Source organism: Fundulus heteroclitus, chromosome 7, assembly GCF_011125445.2.
Source record: "Fundulus heteroclitus isolate FHET01 chromosome 7, MU-UCD_Fhet_4.1, whole genome shotgun sequence".
NCBI classification, from domain to species: domain Eukaryota; kingdom Metazoa; phylum Chordata; class Actinopteri; order Cyprinodontiformes; family Fundulidae; genus Fundulus; species Fundulus heteroclitus.
In genome coordinates this window covers 41,017,510-41,044,147 of record NC_046367.1, presented here as the reverse complement: position 1 = coordinate 41,044,147, position 26,638 = coordinate 41,017,510, and the positions used below count along the sequence as shown (strand labels likewise).

General features: G+C 41.5%; 2 protein-coding genes and 1 long non-coding RNA gene across 6 annotated transcripts in view; 1 reads left to right on the top strand and 2 right to left on the bottom strand.

Annotated features, from left to right (window-relative positions):
• slc4a3 (solute carrier family 4 member 3) overlaps positions 1 to 7,730 on the bottom strand; it is a 55,776-nt gene extending 48,046 nt beyond the window's left edge. Inside the window, exons 1-2 of one of the 4 annotated variants that reach the window (XM_036139653.1) lie at positions 7,581 to 7,730; positions 584 to 931 (exon numbers count right to left, since the gene is read on the bottom strand). In XM_036139653.1, the coding sequence (XP_035995546.1) occupies positions 584 to 637 (54 nt within the window). In that variant the 5' untranslated portion in view covers positions 638 to 931; positions 7,581 to 7,730. The other 3 variants (XM_036139650.1, XM_036139651.1, XM_036139652.1) reach the window with 3 other exon arrangements.
• On the top strand, positions 7,697 to 12,877 carry LOC118563766. Its single transcript, XR_004931421.1, has 3 exons — positions 7,697 to 7,803; positions 7,880 to 7,936; positions 12,504 to 12,877. It is a non-coding gene; the product is annotated as an uncharacterized LOC118563766 (long non-coding RNA).
• A 3,322-nt stretch (positions 12,878 to 16,199) lies between these two features.
• The window catches only part of col5a2a (collagen, type V, alpha 2a), a 55,449-nt gene continuing 45,010 nt past the window's right edge, over positions 16,200 to 26,638 (bottom strand). The window contains exons 42-54 of the mRNA XM_012880882.3: positions 24,225 to 24,386; positions 23,998 to 24,105; positions 23,627 to 23,734; positions 23,496 to 23,549; positions 23,319 to 23,426; positions 23,132 to 23,185; positions 22,869 to 22,976; positions 21,047 to 21,100; positions 20,785 to 20,892; positions 20,383 to 20,695; positions 20,063 to 20,244; positions 19,735 to 19,977; positions 16,200 to 17,253 (exon numbers count right to left, since the gene is read on the bottom strand). Coding sequence (XP_012736336.2) covers positions 17,107 to 17,253; positions 19,735 to 19,977; positions 20,063 to 20,244; positions 20,383 to 20,695; positions 20,785 to 20,892; positions 21,047 to 21,100; positions 22,869 to 22,976; positions 23,132 to 23,185; positions 23,319 to 23,426; positions 23,496 to 23,549; positions 23,627 to 23,734; positions 23,998 to 24,105; positions 24,225 to 24,386 — 1,749 coding nt within the window. The 3' untranslated portion in view covers positions 16,200 to 17,106. The remainder of the gene's footprint in view (positions 17,254 to 19,734; positions 19,978 to 20,062; positions 20,245 to 20,382; positions 20,696 to 20,784; positions 20,893 to 21,046; positions 21,101 to 22,868; positions 22,977 to 23,131; positions 23,186 to 23,318; positions 23,427 to 23,495; positions 23,550 to 23,626; positions 23,735 to 23,997; positions 24,106 to 24,224; positions 24,387 to 26,638) is intronic.

Below are 26,638 nucleotides of genomic sequence, written 5' to 3'. Positions count from 1 at the left end.
TATAAGTATTGCTAGCATGTTTCAAGCTAGCATACACATTAGCTTTTAGCTCACCAAAGGATGGGCAGGAAGACCTAACAAGCCTTATGATTATTTCAGATTTTCAAAGATGAAATAATGATCTCACTTTTTATCCCTTCAGCACAAAAGTGGCCAAAATATATTTTCTTTGTTACAAGACAGCACAGAGCAGAGGTTTTATTTATGACTAATGCCGTCTGTCTCTGGCTAGCCATGTAGCCCTAACAATACATTCAAAGATGAAAGAAATTATTTTGTTCACACAGCCCCATTTAAACTAGAAATAAAGTTTTGTTTTGACATATTTATATTTTCAGTTACATGACAAATCACAGTGCAGAGAAATGCTTAGATAGTTGCTAGGATGTTTCTAGTGTACCAGACTATATTATATAAGTCGCACTGGATTATACGACGCACCAAACATTTTTGAGCAAATTTAAGAATTTTAAGTGCACCTTATAGTCTAAAAATACGGTAATGTCTAGTTTAAACATAACAAATGGTTACCCAGATTAGTACTAATCATTTTAAATTGAGGTACTTGAAAACACATTCTTACCTGCTGTAGGTTAATCAGCACATCTACATCAGGGGCATGACCTCCTGTAGCCATGAGTCCTAACAGGCAGCCAATGGGAAATGCACAGAGCAAGGGCCTGAGGGAGTCTTAACTAATGTGGCCAAAATCTAATGTAGAGGAGATAAAAGGTGGGGGACTTTTGTAAAGGTAGATTATAGAGTTTATTGGGGATTAGGACTTGATGTGAGGGCCAGGTAATGTTGCCATACGTAGAGGGGGATAAGGGGGTAAAGGTGGGGTGAAAAGCAGCAGGACCCTGGAGAAGGGCGGGGATCAGCCCTTCTCTTTCACAACAGGGGATCCAGGAAGCCTTTGGGGTGGCATAACCTAAGAGAAAAAGAGAAAAACGCTTGAATTTCTATGAATCACGATATGCACACCTACTACACATGGTAGTGAATGTGATTCAGGATGCTATTAAAACAAACACATTTAAACAAGTGAGTACATTATTAACTAAATCAGGCTTCAGAGGATTGTAACTAGCCTTGTATATTTTAATTCCTAAAGGACAAGTGTGCTTTAACCAATCATTGCTACAATACTGGTTTTAATCAGGCCTCTGCAGAATTCTATGACTGGTTTACGAGGAGATTAGACCATTTAAAAAGTTTAAATGGTGCATATATGACATTCCTGTGCCTCAAAGATTTTGCAAGGACAAAATCCTTCTCATCTCAATTAGCACCTGCTCCCCCCAGGGCTGCGTACTGAGCCCACTGCTGTTCACCTTGATGACCCAGGACTGTCGTGCAGGTTCGGTACAAACCACATCATTAAGTTTGCAGACGACACAACAGTGGCGAGTTTTTATCAGTGACAACAACAAACTAGCCTACAGAGAGGAGGTTAAACACCTGGTGGACTGGTGAGGAACAAAGCAATCTGATCTTGAATGTCAACAAAACAAAAGAGATCGTCATTGACTTCAGGCAAATCAGCCAAGTCACAACCCTTCCTCATCAATGGCGCTGCAGTGGAGCGAGTCAGCAGCGTGAAATTCCTGGGGGTGCAGATCACAGACACTTTGACCTGGTCCCTCCACACCTCTGTACTTGTGAAGAGAGCACAAGCAGCGTCTGCACCTTCTGCAATGGACGAGAAGAGCAACCCCCCCACCTTCCTTTTTTCAGAGGGACAATAGACAACAGAACGTACTGACCAGCTGCATCTCTGTCTGATCTGGGGCCTGAAATGCCTTCAGACTGGAAATGTGAAGAGAGACAGTGGTGAGGACAGCGGAGAAAATCATCGGGACAACACTTCCCTCCATCCATGACACTGCTGGCACACACTGCCTGACCAGGGCTCAGACAACCATAAAAGACACCTCCCACCTCCAGCCTGGACTCCTCCCCCTGCTGCCCTGTGGCAAGATGTTCAGCAGCTTTAAATGTAGAATAATCACATTCCACAACAGCTTCATTCCTCACGCCATCAGACTGTTAAACTCCCAATAATCCCCCCCTCCCATACATATAAAACTAGTCACTTTACATGGTCACTGTGAACTCTAGCAGCTGGATTATTTACACAATCATTTGGTCCGTTCGTTGTTGCAATACATCCTGCTGCTACATACTTGCATTATTCATATTGTCTTACATAGAACTTTTCCGTACATATAAAATGTCTTTTTTTTGGTTTCCTGTTACATTCCCGACTAATGGCAAAAAACACTGATATTTAAAATGTTTCTCTTTTGTCTAGTGTTTACTCGGAGCCTTACAACAAAACTCTGCTTAAATGTGCTATGTGAATGTCCAGTTGAATTACAATAAAGTCTGTCTAAGTCTAAGGTGATTTGTCATCAAGTAATTAAAATTAAAAGAGATAAAATACAAAAAAAAAAATGTTGGCACTTTTTCTGCTAAATGTCAAAATGTAATCACTAACCTTTTTAGACAGTTTACTGTACTTTTACAACTTGTCATATGTCCGCTTGTGTTTTAACAGCTTTCCTAAAGACAACCTTATTACTTTGACAACAAGGCAGCAGTACTACATCAGAAGCATCTTTATGGAGGTCAGCCTGTCTGAAGTGCAGGAAAGCCAAATTGACTTGCCACCAGAGGAGTGTGTAATGGAATTACCTAAAGCTAACTCAACTTCTGCTCCGCCAACCTCCATCCTATTTACTACAATGATAATATCAAATGGCTCTCTGTGTTCTTTGCAGCTGAGTAAGGAGATAGCTTTGAATGGCTCGTCTTTGCAGTGAGTAAAAGGCTACAATGATATATGAAGTTACAGGAATACTCTGTTGTTTTGCAGTGGAGGTCCGAAAGTGAATAATAAATACCAACACACAGAGCATAGACTTAATACAAAAACATGGGAATCAAAGATAAGCTAACGGCTCTACACGATTAACAAAAAAAGCAACTAACAGCACTTCACCATTAGCACTGAGTGGAAGCTAATGGATGTTAGAAAATAGCAATGAAATGGAAACTAACAAAACTTTACTGTAAATAGTAAACATCAAAGTTTGCAAATATTTAGGATAATTTCATAGAGAACAGCAGGCTAGTACAGACTCTCATAACCAAAGGTCTCTCTCTAAATGGAGGGAACCTCAAAGAAATGATGTACAGGTACACAAATGAGAATAAAATCCAGTGGGCTACATTACATTTCAGAGAAACTAAATAAAACAATTGCCTGACTTCTAAATAAAACCTTTACGGGGGTGGGGGTGGGGTAGAGGGGGGGTTCTCAACCACTTAAGACACAACTGATAACCTGTTTTTCTCTTTTTCAAATGGTCCATAAATCTTCAAGTAAACGCTGATTCTACAAACGCGTTGATGTTGAAATTAGTTGAAATTCTGTGATATGAGATTTTTTTTGCAGACACACTGGACAAGAGTTGGTCTTGGCATCATTGCAGAGACATCTTGCAGAGTTTCACAGCACACATTGACAAACACTGACGCATTTTCACATGCAGAGCAAACAGAGAGTGTAAGATTGTGGCTTTACTGCAGTTAACCTGGTAAATAAACCTGGTAAATAAATGGTTCTGTTCTCCCAGAACTGTCCTGCATGTAGCTACAGGCTTCAAAAGGAACTGGACCCATTTATAATTTTTACAAATCACTGTTTTCTTCTAGAAACCCACCTGGTCATAAAGTCTAGAGTCTGAACCAGCAGCTACCAGCAGACTGTATTCATTTATTTTGTACAATATCCACCACTTAACACACATCATCTAAATCCAGACTGAAGACCGGGCTTTTGTTAATATTTTAATTTACTCATGGAGACAGAGAAATTGTAGCAATAGCTTTTTGTCAAACTTCCACACACTGAAGATAAAAACCAGCGCAATGGACTTTAAAAGCAAAGCTAAAATTTACACAGAGTTAAAACAAATCTTTGAGGCATTTGCAAAATCTCCAGTCTGACAGTGTGTTGCTCGCAGTAAGTAGCTGGCGCAGAATATTCTTCTCCAGCTAACAATGAACGAGCTTCCTCGTTGGAGGAGAGAGGGTAATCGTCCATGGTAGCGGTCGCCAGCTGAGTGTTTTTCATAAAAAAACAGGAGGAGTTTGCATATGAGAGACGGGCACAAGGTTAAGGCCTATGCAACCATTACAGCAGTATTTAAAGGGCTACATTATCTGTTTATAGTATCAATGCGTCACGTCTTCAGTTTTGTCACATGGAAAAAATATATAATTACAAATATGGAAGGCAGTGTACATTCACTTGTGTTTGAGGCGCTCGTCCTACCTAAGCAATGCTGTGTTCTGCAAATATGCTGCCATAGATAAAAAGAGGAAGCTCGTTCATTGCCTTGTAAATATTTGTTTACAGCAGGTTTCCATAAAGGCTTACTATTATTTCATCTGTTTAATATATTGCTTCTTCTGGCTTTTTATTTGTTAAAACATTCACCTATTTGATGTTTAAAACATACCAAAAGTCATTTGAATACAAGTCTTGTCATTTAATGTGCTTTTTCTATTGCGATACTCTTTGAATAACCTTGTGTATAAATGGAGCTGTGGAAATAAACTTGTGTTGCCTTGTAAATCTATTGTGCTGGAAAGAAGGAAAAATTCAGCTCCTTCTGCCGTGTTTGAAAATCACTTAACGTCCAATTTCATTAAGGCTTTTTTTGTCATACTTACTGTAAAGGTTAACACTGATTATACACATTGAACACAAATAACCTGAGGGAGTGAATACAAATTGCAGTTTCAAAATAATGATTTAATCTATTAAGGTGAATTCAGCTGTCAGCTGTTGCTGCTGAGTGTAAACTACCAGTTATTATTTTTGGGAGGCAATTACAGTTTCACCTCCTGTCAGGTTGGTTTGGATAGTTTTCCTCCCTCTTAATGAACTCATCATTTAGAAAACACTTTTTGTATCTCTTCTGGTTGTCTTTGCCTGGTATAAAGATTTGTTGATCTAAAACGTTTAGGTGGGACAAGTTGGGACAAAAATAGAAGAAATGTGAACGGGGGCAAGGATTTTTGACACAGCATTTAATTCATACTTAAATATTGACTCACTTAAATGTATTCCAATATGGTTTTGTTATGATTTAAAGCAGGACAATTTTATCAGGAAATATCTTTCTTGTAGAGTTTCACAGTGATTCATGTAACCTCCGTTCAGAAATTGTTCAAATAGATATCAGCTTGCATAATATTAACTGATGGCAAATAAAAAGGTTTCTTATTTCCCATGTTTTGCACAGTGTGGTGTTATTTGTAAAAGCAATGACACATTTACAAAAAAAGTCCTACTCCTAACAAAACATACTAGTGGCAATAGTTACAACTCCATTTTCAAACATCTGAATGTTCCAGTGAGTGCCGCTGGAGCAATAATTCAGAAGCGGAAAGAAGTTCATGTCATGAATGGTGCAGAGGTGCACCTCTGAAGATTTATGACCAACGTCAAAAGAAGGATCAAAATAATTGTTCATGAGCCGAGGAGCACTCAGACATCCTGCATTAGCACAACCTGCGAGGAGCAGAACTGAACTCAGCTGCAATGGACTCTACGCACAATCACAAGACTCCACTGCTGAAGGAAAACCATGTTATGGGTTGTTTAAGGTTAGCTGCAGAAATTGTGACAAGCCAGTGAAATGCTGGGAGAAAAAGCTAAATGCTTTGGTTGTTATAACGCACACGCAACTTCAAAGGAAGAATGGTTCTGCACCCCTAAAAGGAGGTTTGCAGGTGATAATGCCTGCAAACCTTAACGAGATTTAAGGAAACATGAACAAAGACCTTTACCAGGATGCCCGTAATTAAAATCTGAAGATGAAACCAGTGAGGATTTCCAAGCCGGACAATAGTCCCAAACACACAGCAAAGGAAACTCTTGGTTGGTTTCAGAGAAGGAAAGGAAATAAAGGCCCAGTCAGTCTGACCTGTATCCAGCTAAAAATCCCTGGAGAGAACAGAGGATCAGTGTACACAGAAAAAGAAACCAAGAACCTCCAAAATTAGAAGACAGTTTGTGTAGAAGAAAGGGTCAAAATCACACTAGACCAACGCATGTTTTTTTTCCTATACAGTAGTCGTCACTATTAAGAAAGGCTTTTGATACATTTCTCTGTGTTCAGAGCTTATTATCTTATTGTCTGTCTGTTTCTACCCTGAACGTCATTTGTGGACTGCTTTGCTTTGTTTGTTTGGATTATTTGGGTTGTTTGTGGAATTTCATGTCAAAAGGAAAAATACTAATACATTTGCAGTGAAACATTTTCACCTCACTCATCCAGTTTGTACTTGTTTTTTTAAGACAGATTCATTTCCAGGAACCTTTACTTAAGTATCAATGTCTCAATATAGGGAAATTAAAGTGTTTTGTTTTAATCAGTGTACGATTGATCATGTTGATAGGATGAAATATTATTTCAAAGCTGTTTACGCAGCTTTGCAAGGGTTGCCAATTAATGTATAAGAATGTCTCAACTACAATGTAATGATGGTTTAAGGGCTTATATTTCCAGGAGTAGTTTTAAGTCTAATAGAAAATTTAATGGAATTTAATTTTCCTTTATCCATCTTTTCTCAAATGTTTTATTAAAAACTCAAAAGAAATGTTTCACAACAAAAGCTGTTGGTTGATCTGTTTCCTGAACAAATATTGAGGGGGGAAAACAATCTGATTTTTCTTCACCTGACCCCCCAATAACAGATTAGCACAAATCAGAGAAAACAGTCTAAATCCAATCTCTGGGCAACTGGTTGATGCATTTTTAAAGAAAAGGACAGGTAAGATATTGACTACTTACAAAATCCAACCCAAACCCCACTTTAAAAACATTAGCTATCCCTTTGACTTATAGTAAATAACAAATCTGTGTGTGCAGTAGGCCTATATCACAAAAGAGGATGAAATGAAGGGTCAGAAGGGAGGTTTTCACAAATTTAAAGACATTTCTCTTTCAATATTTTGATAAAACACTAAATCACAGTTGCGCACCCTGCCCCTACTGTGATAACCTCATAATTACTCATAATCACACCAAAACACCGTCTTTATTCAAACCCTGCGTTTTAAGACGTGTTCAGTCAGCCCACGTTGTCTGTGAAGCCTCTGCCGCTCTGGACCGTGTTTAAGGAGATCTTGGCAGATGTTTGCTGAGTCATGCCACACGCACCTTCCTGCAGCCTCTGATCTGACGCTTCTTATTCTCACATATGACCTGCAGAGCCGCCGCTCCTCTCTGCCAGCCTGCAGGCATGCACGCCTTCTGCAACGCGCTGCCGCACATAATTAACGCCTCACAACGCAACCACAACCACAGCCCCCGGTTCTCCGGACAGCACCTGAACACAACACGCAGCCTTGCAGCGTCGGCGCAAAGCTGCACAATCAAAGCATAAAAAAAAAACAGCTGCTATTTACTCATCATTTCACGCGTGTCTTTGTTGCAGCGACCGGGTCAGCATCGTGTCCACGCCGTGTCCACGCTGCTGTTGGATGAGCAGGAACCTACCTGCGCGGTGGCGCACAGCGATCCAGCTGCAGAGGAGAAGCCAGGCAGGAAAAAAAAAACTGAATCCAATGTGTCCCGCAGCTATGCACGGTACCAGCCCGACTGGTCCATGGTTCTGCAGCCCAGTAAAGACACGCCAGTCTGCCCGCTGGAAGGATGCTCAGCGCGACCACGTGACCGAGAGAAGAAAAAATGAAAGGCTGCTTCCTCTGGGCTGTCACAGGTGAGAACGGCAAACGCTCCACGTTTACAGGTAAGAGAAAAACATTTCAATGTTAATGTGTTTGATCACATTTTAGTCGGAAGAAGTTCGGGTTGATTGGACGTGTTCAAAGCCCGCCCCCAAGTGTTGAATTGTAAGTAATTAAACTCCTGGAAGGATTTTTTTTCTTAATAGTACTGTGAACTGGAGCTACATTTATTAGGAGTAAAAATTCCAATGCACTAAACGTCAGCCAGGGCTTTTCATTTATGAAATTACAATGATTGTTATGGTCCTTTATTTTAGTTTTTTTTTTCCTGCTTCAATAGAAATATAAATAAAAAATTGTAACTGGTTGTCATCAGATATTTCTTTTAATCATCTTTCCGCTTGTTGCAGCTGAGTTGAAGCAGGGACATGCAGGGCATTTACGACTTGGAAACACATCTTAAATTAGAGTTAAACTTTCTCCAAATAATGAACCAGTGAAGTAAAGATGTTTGTTCTGGAATCAGCTGACTGCTTTATGCCAGTTTAAAATCACTTGTGGCGTTCCTCAGGGTTCCATTCTCAGCCCACTAACGAGGCGGCCTGTTTGTTCTTCCTGTCTCAATTATGAAGGCCTGCCTCACCCGGTTCGGAGATTTGGCAGCAAAGGAAGAAGGCAAAGGCAAAGGCAAATTTATTTATATAGCACAATTCAGTACAGAGACAATGCAAAGTGCTTTACATGATTAAAATATTGGAAAATAAAACAGAATAAAAGCAAGTAGGGATAGTGTAGAAACAAAAAAGAACATTTGAAAACAGTAAAACATTTTAACTTGAACATTCAAAGGCAATTCTAAACAAATGTGTTTTTAATCTTGATTTAAAGGAACTCAGGCTTTCTGCACTTTTACAGTTTTCTGGAAGTTTGTTCCAGATAAGTGGAGCATAGGAACTAAATGCTGCTTCTCCTTGTTTAGTTCTGGTTCTAGGTATGCAGAGTAGGCTGGAGCCAGAAGACTTGAGTGGTCTGGAGGGTTTATACGCTGATAACAAGTCTGTGATGTATTTAGGTGCTAAGCCATTTAGAGATTTATAGACTAACAGAAGTATTTTAAAGTCTATTCTCTGAGATACAGGGAGCCAGTGTAAGGACTTTAGAACTGGGGTGATGTGCTCTACTTTCTTAGTCTTAGTGAGAACGCGGGCAGCAGCGTTCTGGATCAGCTGCAGCTGTCTGATCCACTTTTTAGGCAGACCTGTAAAAACACCGTTGCAGTAATCAATTCTACTAAAAATAAACGCATGGATTAGTTTTTCCAGATCCTGCTGAGACATCAGTCCTTTAATCCTAGAAATGTTCTTCAGGTGGTAGAAAGCTGACCTTGTAATTGTCTTTAGATGCTTTTGGAGGTTCAGGTCTGAGTCCATCACTACACCCAGATTTCGTGCCTGATTAGTGGTTTTTAGCTGAAGCGACTGAAGCTGTGTGCTAACTTTTGATCTCTCCTCTATTGGTCCAAATATTATTACTTCAGTTTTGTTTTTATTCAATTGGAGAAAATTTTGACACATCCATGCATTGATTTCTTCTAGGCATTTACTCAGTGCTTGAATTGGTTCATAGTCACCTGGTGACATGGTGATGTAGAGCTGTGTGTCGTCTGCATAGTTATGGTAGCTGATGTTGTTATTTTTTATTATCTGGGCTAGAGGGAGCATGTAGATATTGAAGAGGAGGGGACCCAGGATGGACCCTTGGGGAACCCCACATGTGATTTTTGTAATCTTCGATGTAAAGTTACCTACTGATACAAAAAAGTCCCTGTCCTTTAAGTAAGATTTAAACCAGTGGAGAGCTGTACCAGAAAGGCCGACCCAGTTCTCCAGGCGCTCTAACAGAATGGAGTGATCAACAGTATCAAATGCTGCACTGAGGTCCAATAGTACCAGCACGGTGGTTCTTCCACAGTCTGTATTTATATGGATGTCATTAAAAACCTTGATAAGGGCGGTCTCTGTACTGTGGTGAGCACGGAAACCTGACTGGAAACCATCAAAGCGGCTGGTCGTTGTTAAGAAGGTGTTTAATTGTTGAAATACAACTTTTTCAATAATCTTACTGATAAAGGGGAGGTTTGAGATGGGCCTGTAGTTCTGGAGTAGAAGTTTGTCTAAATTGTTCTTTTTCAGCAGTGGTTTGATAATTGCTGTTTTTAGGGACTGGGGGGAAAACACCTGACAGAAGGGACGCGTTTATTATCTGAGTCAAATCAGACGCTATTACAGGTAAAACTTTTTTAAAGAAAGCTGTGGGTAGAACATCAAGGCAGCTGGAGGAGGAACTTAACTGCTGAATGATCTGCTCTAAGCTTTTGTGGTTTATTTCGCTGAAATGGGACATTTTGTCAGAAATAGTTCCAGCTGAATAAAGCATTGGTTCTGGTGTTGATATGGTAGTACAAAGTGATCCTCTAATTTTTAGGATTTTTTCAGTAAAGAAGTTAGCAAATTCGTTGCAGGCCCTGGTGGAGTGGAGTTCGGAAGTCACGGACACAGGAGGATTTGTTAGCCTGTCAACTGTGGAAAATAAGACATGAGTATTATTAATGTTTTTCTTGATGATCTCAGAGAAGAAAGATTCTCTTGCATTTTTCAGTTGTAAGTTATATCTGTAAAGTCTCTCTTTATAGATGTCGTAGTGAACTAGGAGTCTATTCTTTCTCCACCTGCGTTCAGCTTTTCGACATTCCCTTTTTTCACTTCTAACTGATGGAGCATTTCTCCAAGGAGATTTTTTCTTCCCGGGAAAAAACTTCACTTTGACTGGAGCAATGCAGTTAATGATGTCTGAGACTTTAGACTGAAAGTTATCTACTAGCTCATCTACTGAGTTGCAGCCCAAGGTTGAAGTATCAGAGTAAGCTTGAATAAAAGTTTCCGCGGCATTGTCCTTAAAGGTGCGTTTTCTTACGATGTCCCTTTGGCTAAATGAGTCGCTGGTAATTATGCTTTCAAAGGTAACAGAAAAGTGATCGGATAAGGCAACATCAGTTACATTGACCTGTGAAATCTTTAGACCTTTAGTGATGATCAAGTCTAAAATATGTCCCTGTTTGTGTGTTGGCTGTTTAACGTGTTGACTTAAACCAAAGTTTCTAAGTGTGTCACACAGTTCTTTTGCACTTCTGTCTTCAGGGTTGTCAACGTGAAAGTTGAAGTCTCCAACAATAATTAAACAGTCATAATCAACACATATCACAGACAGCAGGTCACTAAAATCATTAAAAAAGTTTGATGTGGACTTAGGAGGCCTGTACACATTCAGAAACATAGTTCGTACCGGGCCCTTTACCTGGAGAGCCAAATGTTCAAAAGAGTCAAATTTTCCTAAAAACACCTTTTTACACTTTAGTGAATCATTAAACAATGTTGCTACTCCTCCACCTTTCCTTTGCAATTATCAGAGACAAAACACTTATAGCATGCATATATTTATTATAATTGGAATTCCAAAGTGAGACAAACACAACGTTACCATAAAGGTTCATTTAGTATATTACCAAAGTCCCCCTCCACGGCTTCTTCGTGCCTGGTAGCTTGAATTAACCTCCTCCTTTGTAGACTCCAAGCCACACAGTTTGATTGATTACAAGGTAACTATTTGTGCTTTATGAAAAATACCTGATTAATACAACAACTGATTATATATTTCCATAACACCACCTTTATTCAATATCTTTAAGCTCAGAGTCTCTGTCATTAGCATATGTACCGATGAGAGAGAGCTTGCACAACCTCTGCAGAGAGTGAATCATCCACAGCTCCAAGTCCATTTAGAGTTATACATCTGGTAGAGAATCAAGTCTTATTGTCATTATGTAACCATGATGACATTTTTGTGAGACACAAGACGGCTCAGAATGCACATGTAGGCTAATACAGAGACATAGAATAAAAAAGTAAAATTAACATCCTTAAAGGAGACCCTAAAAAATGTAAAAACACACTCAGAAGAAAAACACGAGTATTAAATATTAAACACCCCTTTTTAAAGAGAAGGAAGAGAGCACACAGTCTCAGTTGTATTTTTCATACTATATCATGTAAAAGGTAATAACAGGGAAATAAAGCACAACTTGAATGAGATAAACTTCTGCCCAATAAAAACTATTTGAAGTTCAGTTCAGCCTTTTAAAAAACAAACTGCTGCATATTACAGCAGATAAACAATATATGGAAACTCCACTAGAGGGCAGTAGAACGTTAACTTTACCAGGACATCCAACTCTAGAAAAATTACGTTTTAAAGACTTTTTCTCTTTTTACCTCCTATTGTGAAACTTTAATTCCCTAATAATGATGAACAGCAGAATTATGTGACACAATTTAGAACAAATCAACACTGCTTCACAAAATATGGATTCGCCACAGACAAACTGTCCGATTTGTAGCATTTATTTTTGCTAGCTGGTGATATTAGGGATGTACAATTATTGTTCAGTTTATCTTTAAGATGGAAAAAAGTTATGAGGGCATACTGACTTAATGGGACGGTAAAATCTAACTGATCACTGGCAGTAATACTGGGATTCCTTTTGCTGTTACAGTGTTGATTTCCGAAGAGCAGTATTACAGCGATACATTAGAAAGCAATTATTGCTTATGGTTAGCTGTTATGTAACTGGTGTACTAATGTAGCCTGCTCAATAATGGGTATGTTTTATTTTTAGAGCAGTGCTTGCTGGTTGGGCTTTGACTTTCTGCAGAGACAGATGCAGATTGCCAAAAAGATGACACATTTTTATCAGTAAAAATATAATCTAAGAGCCTGAAAACAAAGGAGCTAAATCCAGCATTAGACTGTGCTGCCTGGACTCTCACACAGAATCGATGGAGAAATGAAGCCTGCTACCAAACAGCTCACCGTTTTGATAAATTATTGTGCACAATCTGTCATGGAAAACCCAACGTCCAGGCTCAGACAACAGGAACCAGTCTGCTTGTGTGAATGCAGCCTGGGTGCTGTACTGTAACGTCTCAGAGTCCTGTCCTTCAGCAGGACTGTTGGTTTCTGTCAGTGAACACAGATTATTGAGAGCGTTATATCTAGCAGGGCTTCTGGCACTTTTAGTTTCAGTTACATCAGGATGTATCTGGGAAGGTCTTCTTTCAATAAAACGTAAAGAAAAACAAACCGAGTCCAGTTTCTGTAAAGGTTAACATGTTCAGTTCTTGAACAAGAAGATTACAAAAAGATTCAAATTACAGCAGTATTTCTGCTTAGTGTTGGGGTTTCCTCCATAGCCACATGGTGAAAAGACTGAAACGGTACTGAACCGGACTACAGAGATCAAAGGAACTAGTAAAGAACTCTGAATCCCAGAATGCACAGTATATCACACTGGCATAAAGCTTTAAAAGCACGGCACAGACAACAACTGGACTTCTGGTGATATTCGTCATATTAGGAAGATCAAACAGCGCTGCTTGCAGAAACCACATATGAACGTCTTGAGATTGGTGGACATGTGAAAGATTTTGGTGCCTTTTTGAAGGACAACATTGGATCCGTAGTGAAGTACTGTGTGCTTTTTGCATAGCTGGTGGCATTACTGGCTGTACTCAGTTGTCTGAGGACCTGCAGGAGGGAAATCTGTGGTTTGACTTTTAGAAAAAGACAGGTTTCTCTGACTACATTAAAGGAGCAATAAATAATACTGACACCTTGTGATTCAAATCGGTACAACAGCTTGCCAATCCCTATAATGTGCCGTTATTCAACAGTGTTTCTGTTGTGAATGTTTACTTCCACAGGACAGGTCTATGATGTTGTATTCTGTTGTATTTCTGGTCTGCTTCTCTTCCTAGCTTCCATGTTAGCAGGCTACTGCTCTCTGGCCAAGATAAAATACCAAATGCTGCGCTCTGTGTTGGGAACCCTTGGAGCTCTCATATGATTGGCTCTGGAACCAGAAAGTAAACATGGTCTACACACTGAGCCAAAGTAGTTTCAGAACGTACCTCCAAGTTTGAAAGGAGAAAAACGTGACTAAGACACTGTTGATTGAGAGGAACGATTGTTTATAGGGAATGTTACTTCCATCCCAGGTGACAAACGAGAATGATTTAGGTTGATTTTACAGTAAATATCTTAGTTTCTTGTAGTTTCTTTAAAGAAGCAGTTTCCCCTGTGCCTGAAAGAAGATGGCATCAGAGCCTCAGCTGCACTTGCTGGCCATGAGCAACCAGTACTAAACAACCGCTAACCAAGAGTGGCTGCTATGTTTCTCCATCACATCCTGGAGCCCTGTCTGCTTAGTTTAGGATATGAAAGCTTAGATATTGTTTATTTCATTATGTTTTGCTTTTTTATGTCTGAACTGTTCAGGCCAGCTCAGACCCCAAAGCAAGTTGGAGGTGAGGTTATCAGCTCCTAGCTTTGTCTTCATTAGAGGTTTAGCAGACCTCTCAAGTTGAGGAACTACAGCCACTCACAAAGCTATGAAAAAAGCCAAAGCAGCTCCACAGAAAGTGGCACTTAGACCGAGCCCACTCCATATGAGCTTTGTTTTCAGCGTGAGAAATGTCATGTGTGGTGTGTGAAGTCAGGAAAATGTGGGTCTCACACTGAGGCATGAGAGCTCTGGGTTTAGGCAGCGGTAATCTGGCAACATGAGATTTTTCCATTTTGTCTGTGTTTTCTACTCCTCTCTGCTCACTAACCCACATTAATGTCAGCAAAGTCCTTCATGACAGGTGAGACTGTTAGTTATCTTGGATGCTAACATGGTAGCCACCATTGGCTCAGCTGTGTTCATCACACAGCTCGCTCAGTTTGCGCCAGCGGCCTAAATCCGTCACTGCGCTCATACACACAACAGTATATATCTGTATCAGTGGGACTTAGAAGGGCTGCTAGCTAACGCCACGATGCAGCCACTACTTCTGTTAACAGAGCCACCAGCTCCCAATGTGACATCACCACATGTTCCAGACATCCACCATCTTGGGAACTCACACTCCCTTTAACACATTGCTGTGATGGCTGATTAACACATTAATTATCAAGTGTCCATTAACATTTTTTTTTTCTTCTGCATCTTGCATGACAGACTGGTTGTTTGAACAGCTAGCAGTGGTTGTTCTTTGTTAGCTTCAGAGTTTGTTCTCATCTGAATTCCATGATTAATTATTCACCATTCCCATTCAATTTCTGGTTTATTTAGATTATCTTGTTGTAGGTCTCTTAATTTTAATGTTTCAATGCTGAGGAACGTTAAAGATTCTCCTCGGGTGCAGATCTCTGCGCTCGTGGCCAATCAGCGCTTTTTATTCTTCGTCCAATCAGATGAATTCATCACATCTGTCAAAGTCACAGCCCTGGTGGCTTTGACATATAAATGTCACGCAGACATGATGCAAACAGAAGAATCCAACAACAATAGGAGAGAACAGCGGCAGCAAAAGTACTCTTGCCTGCTGCTGGCTTAGAAATCCAGCAGCAGGCAAGAAACCTCGGACGGATTTATGTTCAACTACAGCCTTAATGTTGTGTTGTAGCTCCATCCACCAACATTCCCATCAGCCTTGACCAGCTTGATCCTTCCCTGTCCCTGCTGAAGAAGTATCCCCACAGCATGATTCACCCATCCCCATGTTTCACTGTGGGTCCGTGTGTTCAAAGTAATGTGCAGTTAGTTTCCCACTATTCAGTATTTTGTATGCAAGTCAACTTTTTTTTAGCTTTGGATGCATCTGAGGAGTGCACATTCTTCAACAGAGTGGGAGTTGCAGTATCTCCTACAGGACTTATGGCTTTCTTCTTCGCCGTCTTCGACAAGGTTCAGAGTTGTGGAGTGCGTGACATTGAACAGATTCCTCGTAGTTTTCGGCGCCGCCATCCAGGGTTTACCTCCAACCTCTCTGGTGTCTGCACATTTCTAAACTAGTAAAATAAATAAAACAAGCAGAAAGTCTCTACAAAAAAAAACAATCTACCTTGGTCTGTTACATAAAGTCCAAATAAATAACATTGAGGCTTCTGGTTATACTATAACAAAATGTGGAAAAGATGAGGTGTTATGAATCATTTTGCTGGGTGCTGTAAGCTTAGTCCCAGATGAGATTTGAACCTGCAACCTCCTGCTGTGAAGCAACAATCTCAACCACTGTGCAGCCCGCAAACAAGAACAGGCAGTGAGAAAAGATTTTAATATTTATTTCGAAACATCCAAACTCCTCTGCTTCCTGTGTGAAAAGCCTTCTGCTCCTCCTCCTGCCACTCCTTTTCTCTCAGCATAATAAATACTGTAGACTAAAATGAAACCTAAAAATACAGTCACAAAAATCCAAAACACGGCTCACATTAGCAATGTCACCAGTCTAACAGGACCTGACTGTGGCTTCATTAATTTGACAAAACTTGGGGGATTAAAAAGCATTCCGTTTAATTTGTTGCATAGCAGAAAGTACAAAGCAGACAGCCAGTTATTCTAAAAAAAAAAAAAAAAAAACTGAATATAAGAAGGGTTTCTAGAGCATTATTATAACACCAGAATACGGCAAAGGGGGAACTGACGTGCATAAAATGGTCATATTTGTGCTACCTGTTGCTTTACCATTTATTTGGGTTAAAAGTCACCACACAGCACCTCAGTCATCCCTCCATCATGGACAAATAATCTTTATTTGCATCGCCCGACCCGGCCTTGCACCGTTTGACCGGAAGAAGAGATCAGACCACTTGGAAAAACAACACCTGGGAGGAAAGATTTCCGTGCAGCGTCATCGTTTTTCTCAGCTTAGGTGACGAGGTAGCTAACGCTGAGCAATCGACGGACGAAAAGAGTCTGATCCGCCGCCGGGTCGTTGCAGCTGGATGCAGACTTCAGACACTGCAGCGCCGAACTCAGCCGTGACTGTGTTTTCCTCAATAGCACCACAATGTGTTCCATTCAAACATAAAAAACAGCAAGTTTGTAAAAAAAAAATTATCGTTAATAATAATAGCAATGGTGGTGGGACATTTAACAACATTTCCAGGCTTATTAACAGCAGTTATAAGTAACATTTTAAAGCTTTTGTTTCCTTTTGGATCCGATTTCTGAAATGAATTTTAATGCATGAAGCTTTAAGTGAACAAACAACACAACAAAGGAATGATTTGGGTTTTTACCAATTATTTTTCTTCAAAAACCAAACAGTCATACAAAATTAGAAATCTTGGATGTCTTGAAGTGGGTTGAAAGGCACAATAAATATCCTGCCACAGGGCCAGAAGAGTCCTCAGTACTCTGACCGTGTCAGCTGTCAGTTCAACAGTCTCAGGAATCTTTACAAGAAGCACACAGGCCCGATATCGATGCCGAATTCCTGATTGGGGCCACCAATGTCCACAGGGGCCATATCCACAATGGGAAGTCTCGCTGTTTTCTGTGTCCTGTACTCAAACACTGTCTTGCCCCAGTTGCCAGATGCTTGCTGTAAAAGAGAGCAAAGAAACTTATTTTCAGCCTATTTTGTTCCTTGAATTTTAATATTGGCTTAGAACTAGACAGACAGAATGTGCTCAGGCTGTCCTTTGGACTTTATATATTGCCCAACTGTATAATATTGCATAAATAATATAAAAATAACTATTTCTTCTTCCAGAAAAGACCTTTCTGGTACAGCACTCAAGTGGTTTAAATCCTACTAAAAGGACAGGGAAGTGTTTTTGTGTCAGTAGGTAACTTTACATCAGAGACAACAAAAATCACATGTGGGGTTCCCCAAGGGTCCATCCTGGGTCCCCTCCTATTTAATATCTACATGCTTCCTCTAGCTCAGATAATAAAAAATAACAACATCAGCTACCATAACTATGCAGACGACACACAGCTCTACATCACCATGTCACCAGGTGACTATGAAACTGTTCAAACATGCATAAAAGAAACCAATGCTTGGACGTGTCAAAAGTTTCTTCAATTGAATAAAAACAAAACTAAAGTAGTAATTTTTGTAACAACAGAGGAGCGATCATAAGTTATCACACAGCTTCATCTGCTTTGGCTAGGAACCACTGATCAGGCCTGAAATCTGGGAGTAGTGATGGACTCAGACCTGAACCTCCAAAAGCATCTAAAGACAATTACAATTAAGACAAGTGCGGCTTTCTATCACCTGAATTTCCAGGATTAAAGGACTGATGTCTCAGCTGGACCTGGAAAACCTAATCCATGGTTTTATTTTGTTAGTTGAACTGCTGCTACGGTGTTTTCACAGGTCCGCCTAAAAAGTGGATCAGACAGCTGCAGCTGATCCAGAACGCTGCTGACTGTGTCCTCACTAAGACTTAAGGCTCCCACATACTTAGGCCTACTGTGCACCGCACAGACTCTGCACTGAGTCTCCATGGACGTTTTACCCTTCATAGTCGAGCGTACTGTTGCCTACATGTATTGTTGCAAATTCCTACAATTCTCACACTTTGCTAGTGGGACGAAGTGGCGTAACGGATGGTAAAATGTTTGATTGGCGAGCTATGCACCTAGAGCCGTTTCTTTTCCAACAGGCTCCCACCTGTCAGTGAGAACAGAGAGGGACTTTGATGCTGAGCGTCTTTGCGACCGCCTGCTCAGTGTATCGAGCTCTGTGTCACATATAAAAATAACGTGACACTAAAAATTGAGCTCTGTGCATACCGGTGCGCAAAGTCGGTGCAAGTATGTGGGAGGCTTAAGAAAGTAGAGAACATCACCCCGGTTCTAAGGTCCTTCCACTGGCTCCCTGAGAATAGACTTTAAAGTACGTCTGTTGGTCTATAAATCACTGAAAGCCTAGCACCTAAATATTTCACAGACTTATCAGTATATCAACTCTCCAGACCACTAACGTCTCAAATCTACTCTGCAGAACCAGAACCAAACACAGAGAAACATTATTTAGTTTTTATTCTCCACCTATCTGGAACAAACTTCCAGAAAACTGTAAAAGTGCTGAAACCCTGAGTTCCTTTAAATCAAGGTTAAAAACCTATTTGTTTAGAGTTGCCTTTACTTGTTAGTATTTAAGTTTGTGGTCCGATTTGTCTTATATCTTAATCAACTGCTACTATTCCACTGCAATGTGCTTTCTTCTGTAATTTTTTTGTTTTCTATGTACCGGTTATGTTTTTCTGTTCATGTACAGCACTTTGAATCGTCTTGCTCCTGAAAAGTGCTTTATAAACTAGGGTTTCTACCTTCCAGGAAGGGCTGTTATTTTTAAACAATTATTAAATTATCAGAAAAGCGAAGAGAAGCCCACGTTTTAAAGAAAATAAATCAATAAACCTTTTGTTCACTTTTTGTTGAAGAGGACCATGACAAAAACGACCTTTATAAAACAGGCTGGTCACCAAATCAAAGGGTTACAGTTGAAAGTCTGTTTAAGGAGGAGCCAGAGTTTTCTCTGCCTGTGTGGAGCGTAGTCCCGTCTCAGAACTCTGGAAATTTGCTCTCATCATTTTCCAGATCTTGATAAGGAAGGAGTATGGGAAAATGTTCGATTTCCCAGACTGGTGTTTTTTTGAACTTCTAAAGGGATGAATGTCTCAAATTCGGTGTTTTGATTTTAACAGTTTAACCATCAGTATTCTAGTATTTGAGTGTCCTGAATGTGAACTCTAAGTGATGCTTTCTTGCTCTATAATCCAGGGGAAAAAAATGTAAGATGCTCTGATAAAAATATTTTTCATTCAGTTTATACTAATAAAATTACTGCTACCATGCAACCACATAGTTTTGTTAACTATTTACTGCAAGTCACAACTACTGAGTCTGTATCACTTATCGTGTATTTGCCTAATATCGTCCTGCAGAAAAGTTCAAATATTTGCACATTAGAATGCTATCTTTTTGTGGACTTTGCCAAATAGTTTTGACCTTTTTTCAGGTTTTGTGTTGAAACCAACAAGCAGGTTTGACTGCTGGAACGTACCGAGCAGGAGTCCTCCAGCACCGTGTATCTGAAGCGGTTGTTCCCCTCGGCTTTGAGCTCCAGGTTGTTGGAGGCTCTGAGGATCACGGCTCTCTTCAGGTTGCCCGCCTTGGCGTCGTTGTAGCCCACCGAGTTCTTGCAGTGGTAGGTGATGGTCTGAGACGCCTCCTTGGAGAGCAGGCGGATGAAGGTCATCTGCACCGTGACAGAGTTCGCCGGCTGATCCGCGTTGCCGTACGTGAACTGGAAACGCGCAGAGACAGTTAAAGCCGCGCTGACACAGTGCCATGTCACGTTTTCAGCTAAGCATTCGGAATATTCTGCTCACGTGTGTCCCGCCGTTGATGTCGGCTCCGAACCACACGGGTTTGTTCCTGGAGGAGGTCCACCACACTTTCTTAGGCACGCTGGCCGGGTTGGCAGAAATGCAGGTCTCTCCTGTGTCCATGTTGCAGTGAACCTTGATGGCATCCTCTGAACTGCCCTGGTTTGGGTCCACCCAGTACTCGCCTGCAGTAAAAGTGACCATCTTTAGGAAGGATTCCTAAAGGAAGGCTACCAAACAACCAAAGATCTACCATCCATATTGTTTTATTTAAGGTAACAGGTTCTAAGACACCAGCTGGCTTAGTTGCCTGTGAAACGTACCGCTCTTCTTCATGGGGTAGCACCTCTTCAGGTCATCGCAGGTCCTGGCAGGGTGCTTCCTGCTGCCGTCCGGGCTCTTCATGCTGTCGATCTGGCTGCTGAGGGCCTTCAGGGTGGCCTGGACGCCGGGGTCCACGGGCATGATGATGGCGGAGGAGTTGCTGTTGGGAAGGGCTTCGTCTTCGCTGAACTCGGGAGGAGGAGGGGGCCCAGAGTCGTAATCCTGGGGGCCGCCGAACAGATCGTCCATGGCTGCCACAGGAGGTCCTGGAGGCCCAGGAGGACCAGACGGTCCGGGTTCTCCTGGGGGGCCCTGTTGATTTTATACACAGCTTTTTGCCTTTTTGTTGTTTCATTTATTTCAACATCTGTTAATGTTAATCTTTTCTAATAAGAATTTACCTGAGGTCCAATTTCTCCACTAAGTCCACGAGTTCCCGGAGGCCCCATTGGCCCTGGCTGGCCCATGTATCCCTCTTTTCCAGGTGGCCCGATTGGCCCGGGAGGACCCTGCGTCATATTCAGGTAACAATTTCTTAGCAGCTGAGCTCAATATTAGGAACTGAAATCCAACGTTTTTATCTTGCATGAAAATGAAAACTAAAAGGAGCTGTAAAACTCCGCCATGTTTTCCACATAAAACTGATGTAAGCGCTGCGTTTACCCTCGGGCCGCCCGGTCCAACTATTCCAGGAGCTCCCTGCTCACCAGTTGTGCCCTAAAAAAAGATTAATGGCAAACATGAGGAGGGATTCTCAGGCAGGAAGCCTCACATAACTGCTCATTTTTTCCTGTTATGAAGATGCATTCCAGCTCATTTTTGGGGTGTCTGGGGGGCTTCTCACTGATTTCACTGTAAACGCTGGACTCGGAGACTAAAATCTCAGAAAATAATCCAACCTCCTACAGAGATTCCCCTATTGGGTGATTCTATGGGACATCACTTTATTTTTAAGTTACAAAAACATGTGCTACATAAAATGTAAATGTGTGCATCTTTATTACCCTGAAATGTGCTCCTTACACGATGGTGTTGGTTGGAACAGAATTTAACCTGAAATCAGCATCTTATATCTGAGTGGAAATGGAGATTTCTTCACTTATTCATTTCCTTTAAGAAAGACACCAATCTGGCATAACATTATGACCTAATAGTGTGTTGTCACTAAACGTCCCTGAGCCATGGATCATGGACTCCTGTAGACCCTTGAAGGTAAAGTTGTGCTCTCTGGCACCAAGATGTTGTCAACAGCTCCTTCAAGTCCTGGAAGTTGGAGGCCATCATAGATTGGACTTGTTGTCCAGCACATCCCACAAACTTGTGATTAGATTTAGATCTGGGGAATCTGGAGGCCAGATAAACACTTTGAACTGGTTATTGTGCTCCACAGGCCCTTCCTGAGCCCGTTTGTCACAGGAGGCACCATCCTGATGGAAAAGGCGACAGCCACCAGGGTGTACTGTTTCCATGACAAATTGTCTGGTCTGCAAACATAGCTTAGGTAGTAACGTCCACATAGATGGCATGACCCAAGGTTTCCAAGCAGAACATTGTCCAAACCACTGCACTGCTGCTGCAGGTCGTTGGGCTTCCTGGTGCCATGGGCGCCACAGGCAAGCGACACACAAACAACTGCCTACCCCTGTGGTTTGAAAGGTAGCAGGACCAGGCCACCTTCATCTTCTGTGGTCCATCTTTGGTGCTCTTTGACGGTCCATTTTTGATCCCCATTGTTGGTTGTTTCAGACGTAGGCAGGGGCCAGCATCAGCATCCTGACTGATGTGCAGCTCCAAAAACAAAAAACTGTGAAGCCCTGTGTTTTCTGACACCTTCCAATCAGAACCAGCAGGAACTTCAGCAGGTTGAGCTGCAGAAGGTCCGATCGGACCACACAGTCCAGCCTTCACTCCCCACCTGCATCGGTGGCTCTGTCTCTGGTTCACCAAGGTTTCTAGCTTTGATCGATGCTGCCCCCTAGTGACGAGGAACATCCCGCCGAAGGTGGTGTTTAGGAGACGCCCTGTCCGCGGTTACGTTTGGGTTCTTGCTTCCTGCCTCTCTCTAATCCTCATGGTGCCTAGTTCTCATGCTTCAGACACATCAACAGGACGACACGTGGCGAAGAGATGAAGATATAATGTGTTGTTCACTTGCACAGTCGTTGGTCATAATGTTAGGCCTGATCGGTTGATGTGTTAGGAACAAGCATGCTTCCTCCTTTGAAGAGTACATTTTTTATTCTGGAGTCTTGAACATTTACCAGGAACGGCCATCTGAGACACTTTGGCCTTAGAAGTTTCCATCTGGAGCAGTAAAACATCTTCATTATTTAAGAACATCATTATGCTTAGGATGTGGAAAGCGGAAGAGTGGCTAGCTAAACTTTTGGGGCTAATGGAGCAACAATGTGAGGGTTTGAAAACCTCTGGAAGAAGGAGCAGGTAAGTCAGAAGGATTTAACTCCTGAGCTTCTGTTCAACGTACTGGAGGTCCAGGAAGACCCTGCAGACCGGTGTAGCCTCTGTGTCCTTTCTGTCCTCTCTCTCCATGATCTCCCAGGTCACCTTTATCTCCCCTTGGTCCTTGTGGTCCCTGAATATACATACATGAAAGTCTTTAACTGAGGTTCTGCATAGATAACAGTAAAAGTTTAATCATCAAACATGTGGAAATGTCTTTTTTTTTCGTACATTCATATTTTATTTCATCTGAAAATATGAGTGTTTTCAAACGGCTGTGGGACTGACCACTAATCCTCGTTTCCCAGCTGTTCCAGGAGGTCCTTGAGGTCCTCTTGAGCCCTAGAGTCATTAGAAAGACTTTAGTTAACCAACCAGCCGGCTGACCCGGATCCTCAAAGTACTTAAAGGTTGACACCAGAACAAGTTTTTTATGTGGATAAATCAGACTAAAGGACAGAAAACCAACACTTACAGGTTCTCCTCTCCTTCCCGGGGAGCCTGGTGCACCGACAGGACCTGGTGTCCCAGGAAGTCCTTGGGGGCCGATCAAGCCCTCTGGACCAGGATCTCCTCTGTCTCCCTGAAACGTACCGCCTGTCAGTCTGCTGCAACATATAAATCAGAACCAGAATCTTTCTGTGCGTCCTACCCTTTGACCGAGCACGCCGTCTTTTCCTGGTGGTCCGTCAGATCCTGCAGGACCCTGAAGAGAAGAAATGTTTTGATTTCCACGTGTTTTTGAAGAAGTATCACGGAGACCCGTGTGAAGTATCTGCTTACGTCAGGACCGGGATCACCACGGGGTCCATTAGCACCAGGGACGCCAACTGGACCTGGTGGGCCTTTATCTCCTGCTGATCCTGGGGAGCCCTGCTTTCCTGGAGGACCCTTAAATAACGAGGAAAACACAACTAACAAACGGTCCATTCTGCAAAGTCTTTCTGTGAACGTCTGTCATAACAACTGTACATCCCTTTGAATGGATGTCCAGCTAAAAAAGTTACTTTCTGACACAATTTATTGATACGGGGGTCCAGATGGGAGAGACTTTGGTCCAAATCCATAATATTTGGTGACCCATGCCACAAGACTACCCTGACCTGGGTCAGTGAGGGTCTGGACTGATAAAACAGAAGTTCAAAGATACAAACCCCCGGTCCTGGAAGACCTGGCATCCCACGCTCTCCTCTCTGTCCTGGAAGACCCACAATGCCTCTCTGTCCCGTTGTCCCAGCTGGACCTGGAGGACCATCAGGACCCTAAGGCCAGCGATAAAAGACAGAAAACCTTTATTTAATTATTTTTCATACAGATGTCCAAATAATGACGACTTAAATACTTTCTAAAAGCCAATTAAGATGAAACATCATTCGGTTACCGTGGGGCCGTCCTCTCCAGGATCTCCTTTGTCTCCAGGGCTTCCTGGGGGGCCTGCAGGTCCACGCTCTCCTTGTCTTCCAGGAGATCCATGATCACCACGAAGGCCAGGAGGACCTTCTTTCCCAGGAGGTCCCTGCGGTCCTGGTTCTCCTACGGGGCCCTGAAAAGACACGTCATGATCGGAATAGGATTTGACCGGAAGAAGACGCTCTGTGGCATCGCATATCCAGCCTTTCTCTACAGGGTTCTCTCAGATTTCATGTGTGAACTGATGTTACAATGATGTAGAAATTGCAGATCAAACTAATAGTGTCTTTTATTAGGTTGTCTCTCCAGAAAGGTTCAACTTAAAAGAACTCGATTTGTTTTTTTGTTTTTTTAAAGCTTGTTCCAACTTAATTTGACATTATGATCATTTCAGCTGCAAAACAAAGTATTTGTAAGGGGATTGCAGAACATTGTTGGCTCACAAACCTGAATTAAAATGGATTGTTTCAGAGTCGATGTGGCAGTCTGCACGCAGGCGGACGTCATTTCACTAATGATGGGACTTTTGAAGATAATTGGTTGCACCAGAACTTTATAGGGCCTTTATAGCAAAGGGGGTGGATACACAATACGCACGTCATTCTTTATTTCTTTACTTTTACAGTTTTTTATTTCTCATTTCACTTCACATTTAGACCAATTTATTCAGATCCATCAAATAAAATAAGTTTAAAATTAATACAAAATACAGGTTGAAGTGTAACAAAATAGTTAAAAACCAAGGGAGCAAATACCTTTAAAAGGCACTGGAAATCGTCTTTAACGTAATCAGAACCTTTTGACTTTATTTCAGCTTTCAGTCTTTGCAAACAATTTCATTCTTGTATTGCCTTCAGTTGTCCCGAATTTCTCTAGTTGTTGACTATCTTCTCTGTGTCACATCTGATAACTTTGTACAACGAGATCCTACCATGGCTGCTGAACATTACTTCAGATTCATTAGTCTCTTTAATTAAAGGCACAACTTTGCATCAAAAGTTGTTTTGACAAAGTTTTGACTTTAAGGGTGTGCACACTTATCTAACCATGATGTTGCAGCTTTTTTTTTAATCTTCCCCATTTTTTTCTCTAACAGATGTGTTTGTTTCTCAGTTAAATTGATGCAAAGTATGTCAAGTAAAGTTTGAGAAACGTTTGTAATGATTTGCTCATCATTTTTCATGCCACAAACACTGGACATTTTAACAGCACTGTGAATAGAACATCAGAACTAAAGGTTGATTTACAGCCACAAACACAGAGTCAAGCATTCTGAGAAATTTTCAGGTACGGTTTTCAACCCCTTGCCTTTTTATGTACTTTGTAACATTTTAACCTGCCATTTAAATCTTTTTTATTCTTGTTTTATGTGATGGATCTAGTCTAATTTGGTGAAGTAAAATGAGGAAATGATATAGCAAAATAAGAATAAAAAACTTATAACTGGCATGTACTCATGGCTCCACCCCTTTTGCTATGAATCCCCTAATTGTGGTGCAACCAATTACCTTCAAAAGTCTCATAATTAGTAAAATAACCCCCGTGTGCAATCCAACTTTACCTAAAGGCCCCAGAGGTGCAGCGGCCCTAAGACCGAGGAATCCCACCATGAAGACCAAGGAGCTCTCCAGACAAGTCAGGGACAAAGTTGTTTAGAAGAACAAGTCAGGGTAGGGTTATAAAAATATCCAGATCTCTAATGCTTCCCTGGAGTGCCATCAGATCCATCATCTTCATACAAAGCAACTGGTACCACAACAAACCTGCCAGGAGAGGGCCGCCCACCAGAACTCACAAAACAGGCCAGGAGGGCATTAATCAGAGAGTCAGCACAGAGACCAAAAGCTCACCCTAAAGGAGCTGTAGAGGTCCACGACAAAAACGGATCTGTCAATAGGACAATGAGCCGTACACTACTTAGAACTGGGCTTCAAGGAAGAGTGGCCAGAAGAAAAGACATTACTGAGTGTTAAAAATAAGAAGAGGTGTTTTGAGTTGGTCAAAAAGCACGTAAGTCAAAGTCTAGTCAAAGTCCAGACCTTAGTCCAAATGAGAATCTGTGGTTAGACTTGAAGATCTCTGTTCACCAGTGAAAACATCCAACATGGTGGAACTGGAGCAGTTTAACCTTGAGGAACGGGAAGTACCCCCAGAGGCCAGATGTGGAGAGCTCATAGAGACAATCCCAATACGCTGGTAGCTGGAAATGCTGTAAAAGGCTCAGTAAAGTTACTTTGTCCTCCTTGTTGTTTGCGTCATAATACAAAAAAAAAAAAAAATCTTCAAAGTTGTCGGCATGTTCTGCAGAGAAACAATCCATTTTAATTCCAGGCTGTGAGGACATGAAACATGAACGGGTGTGAATAGTTTTACAAGGCATTTTAT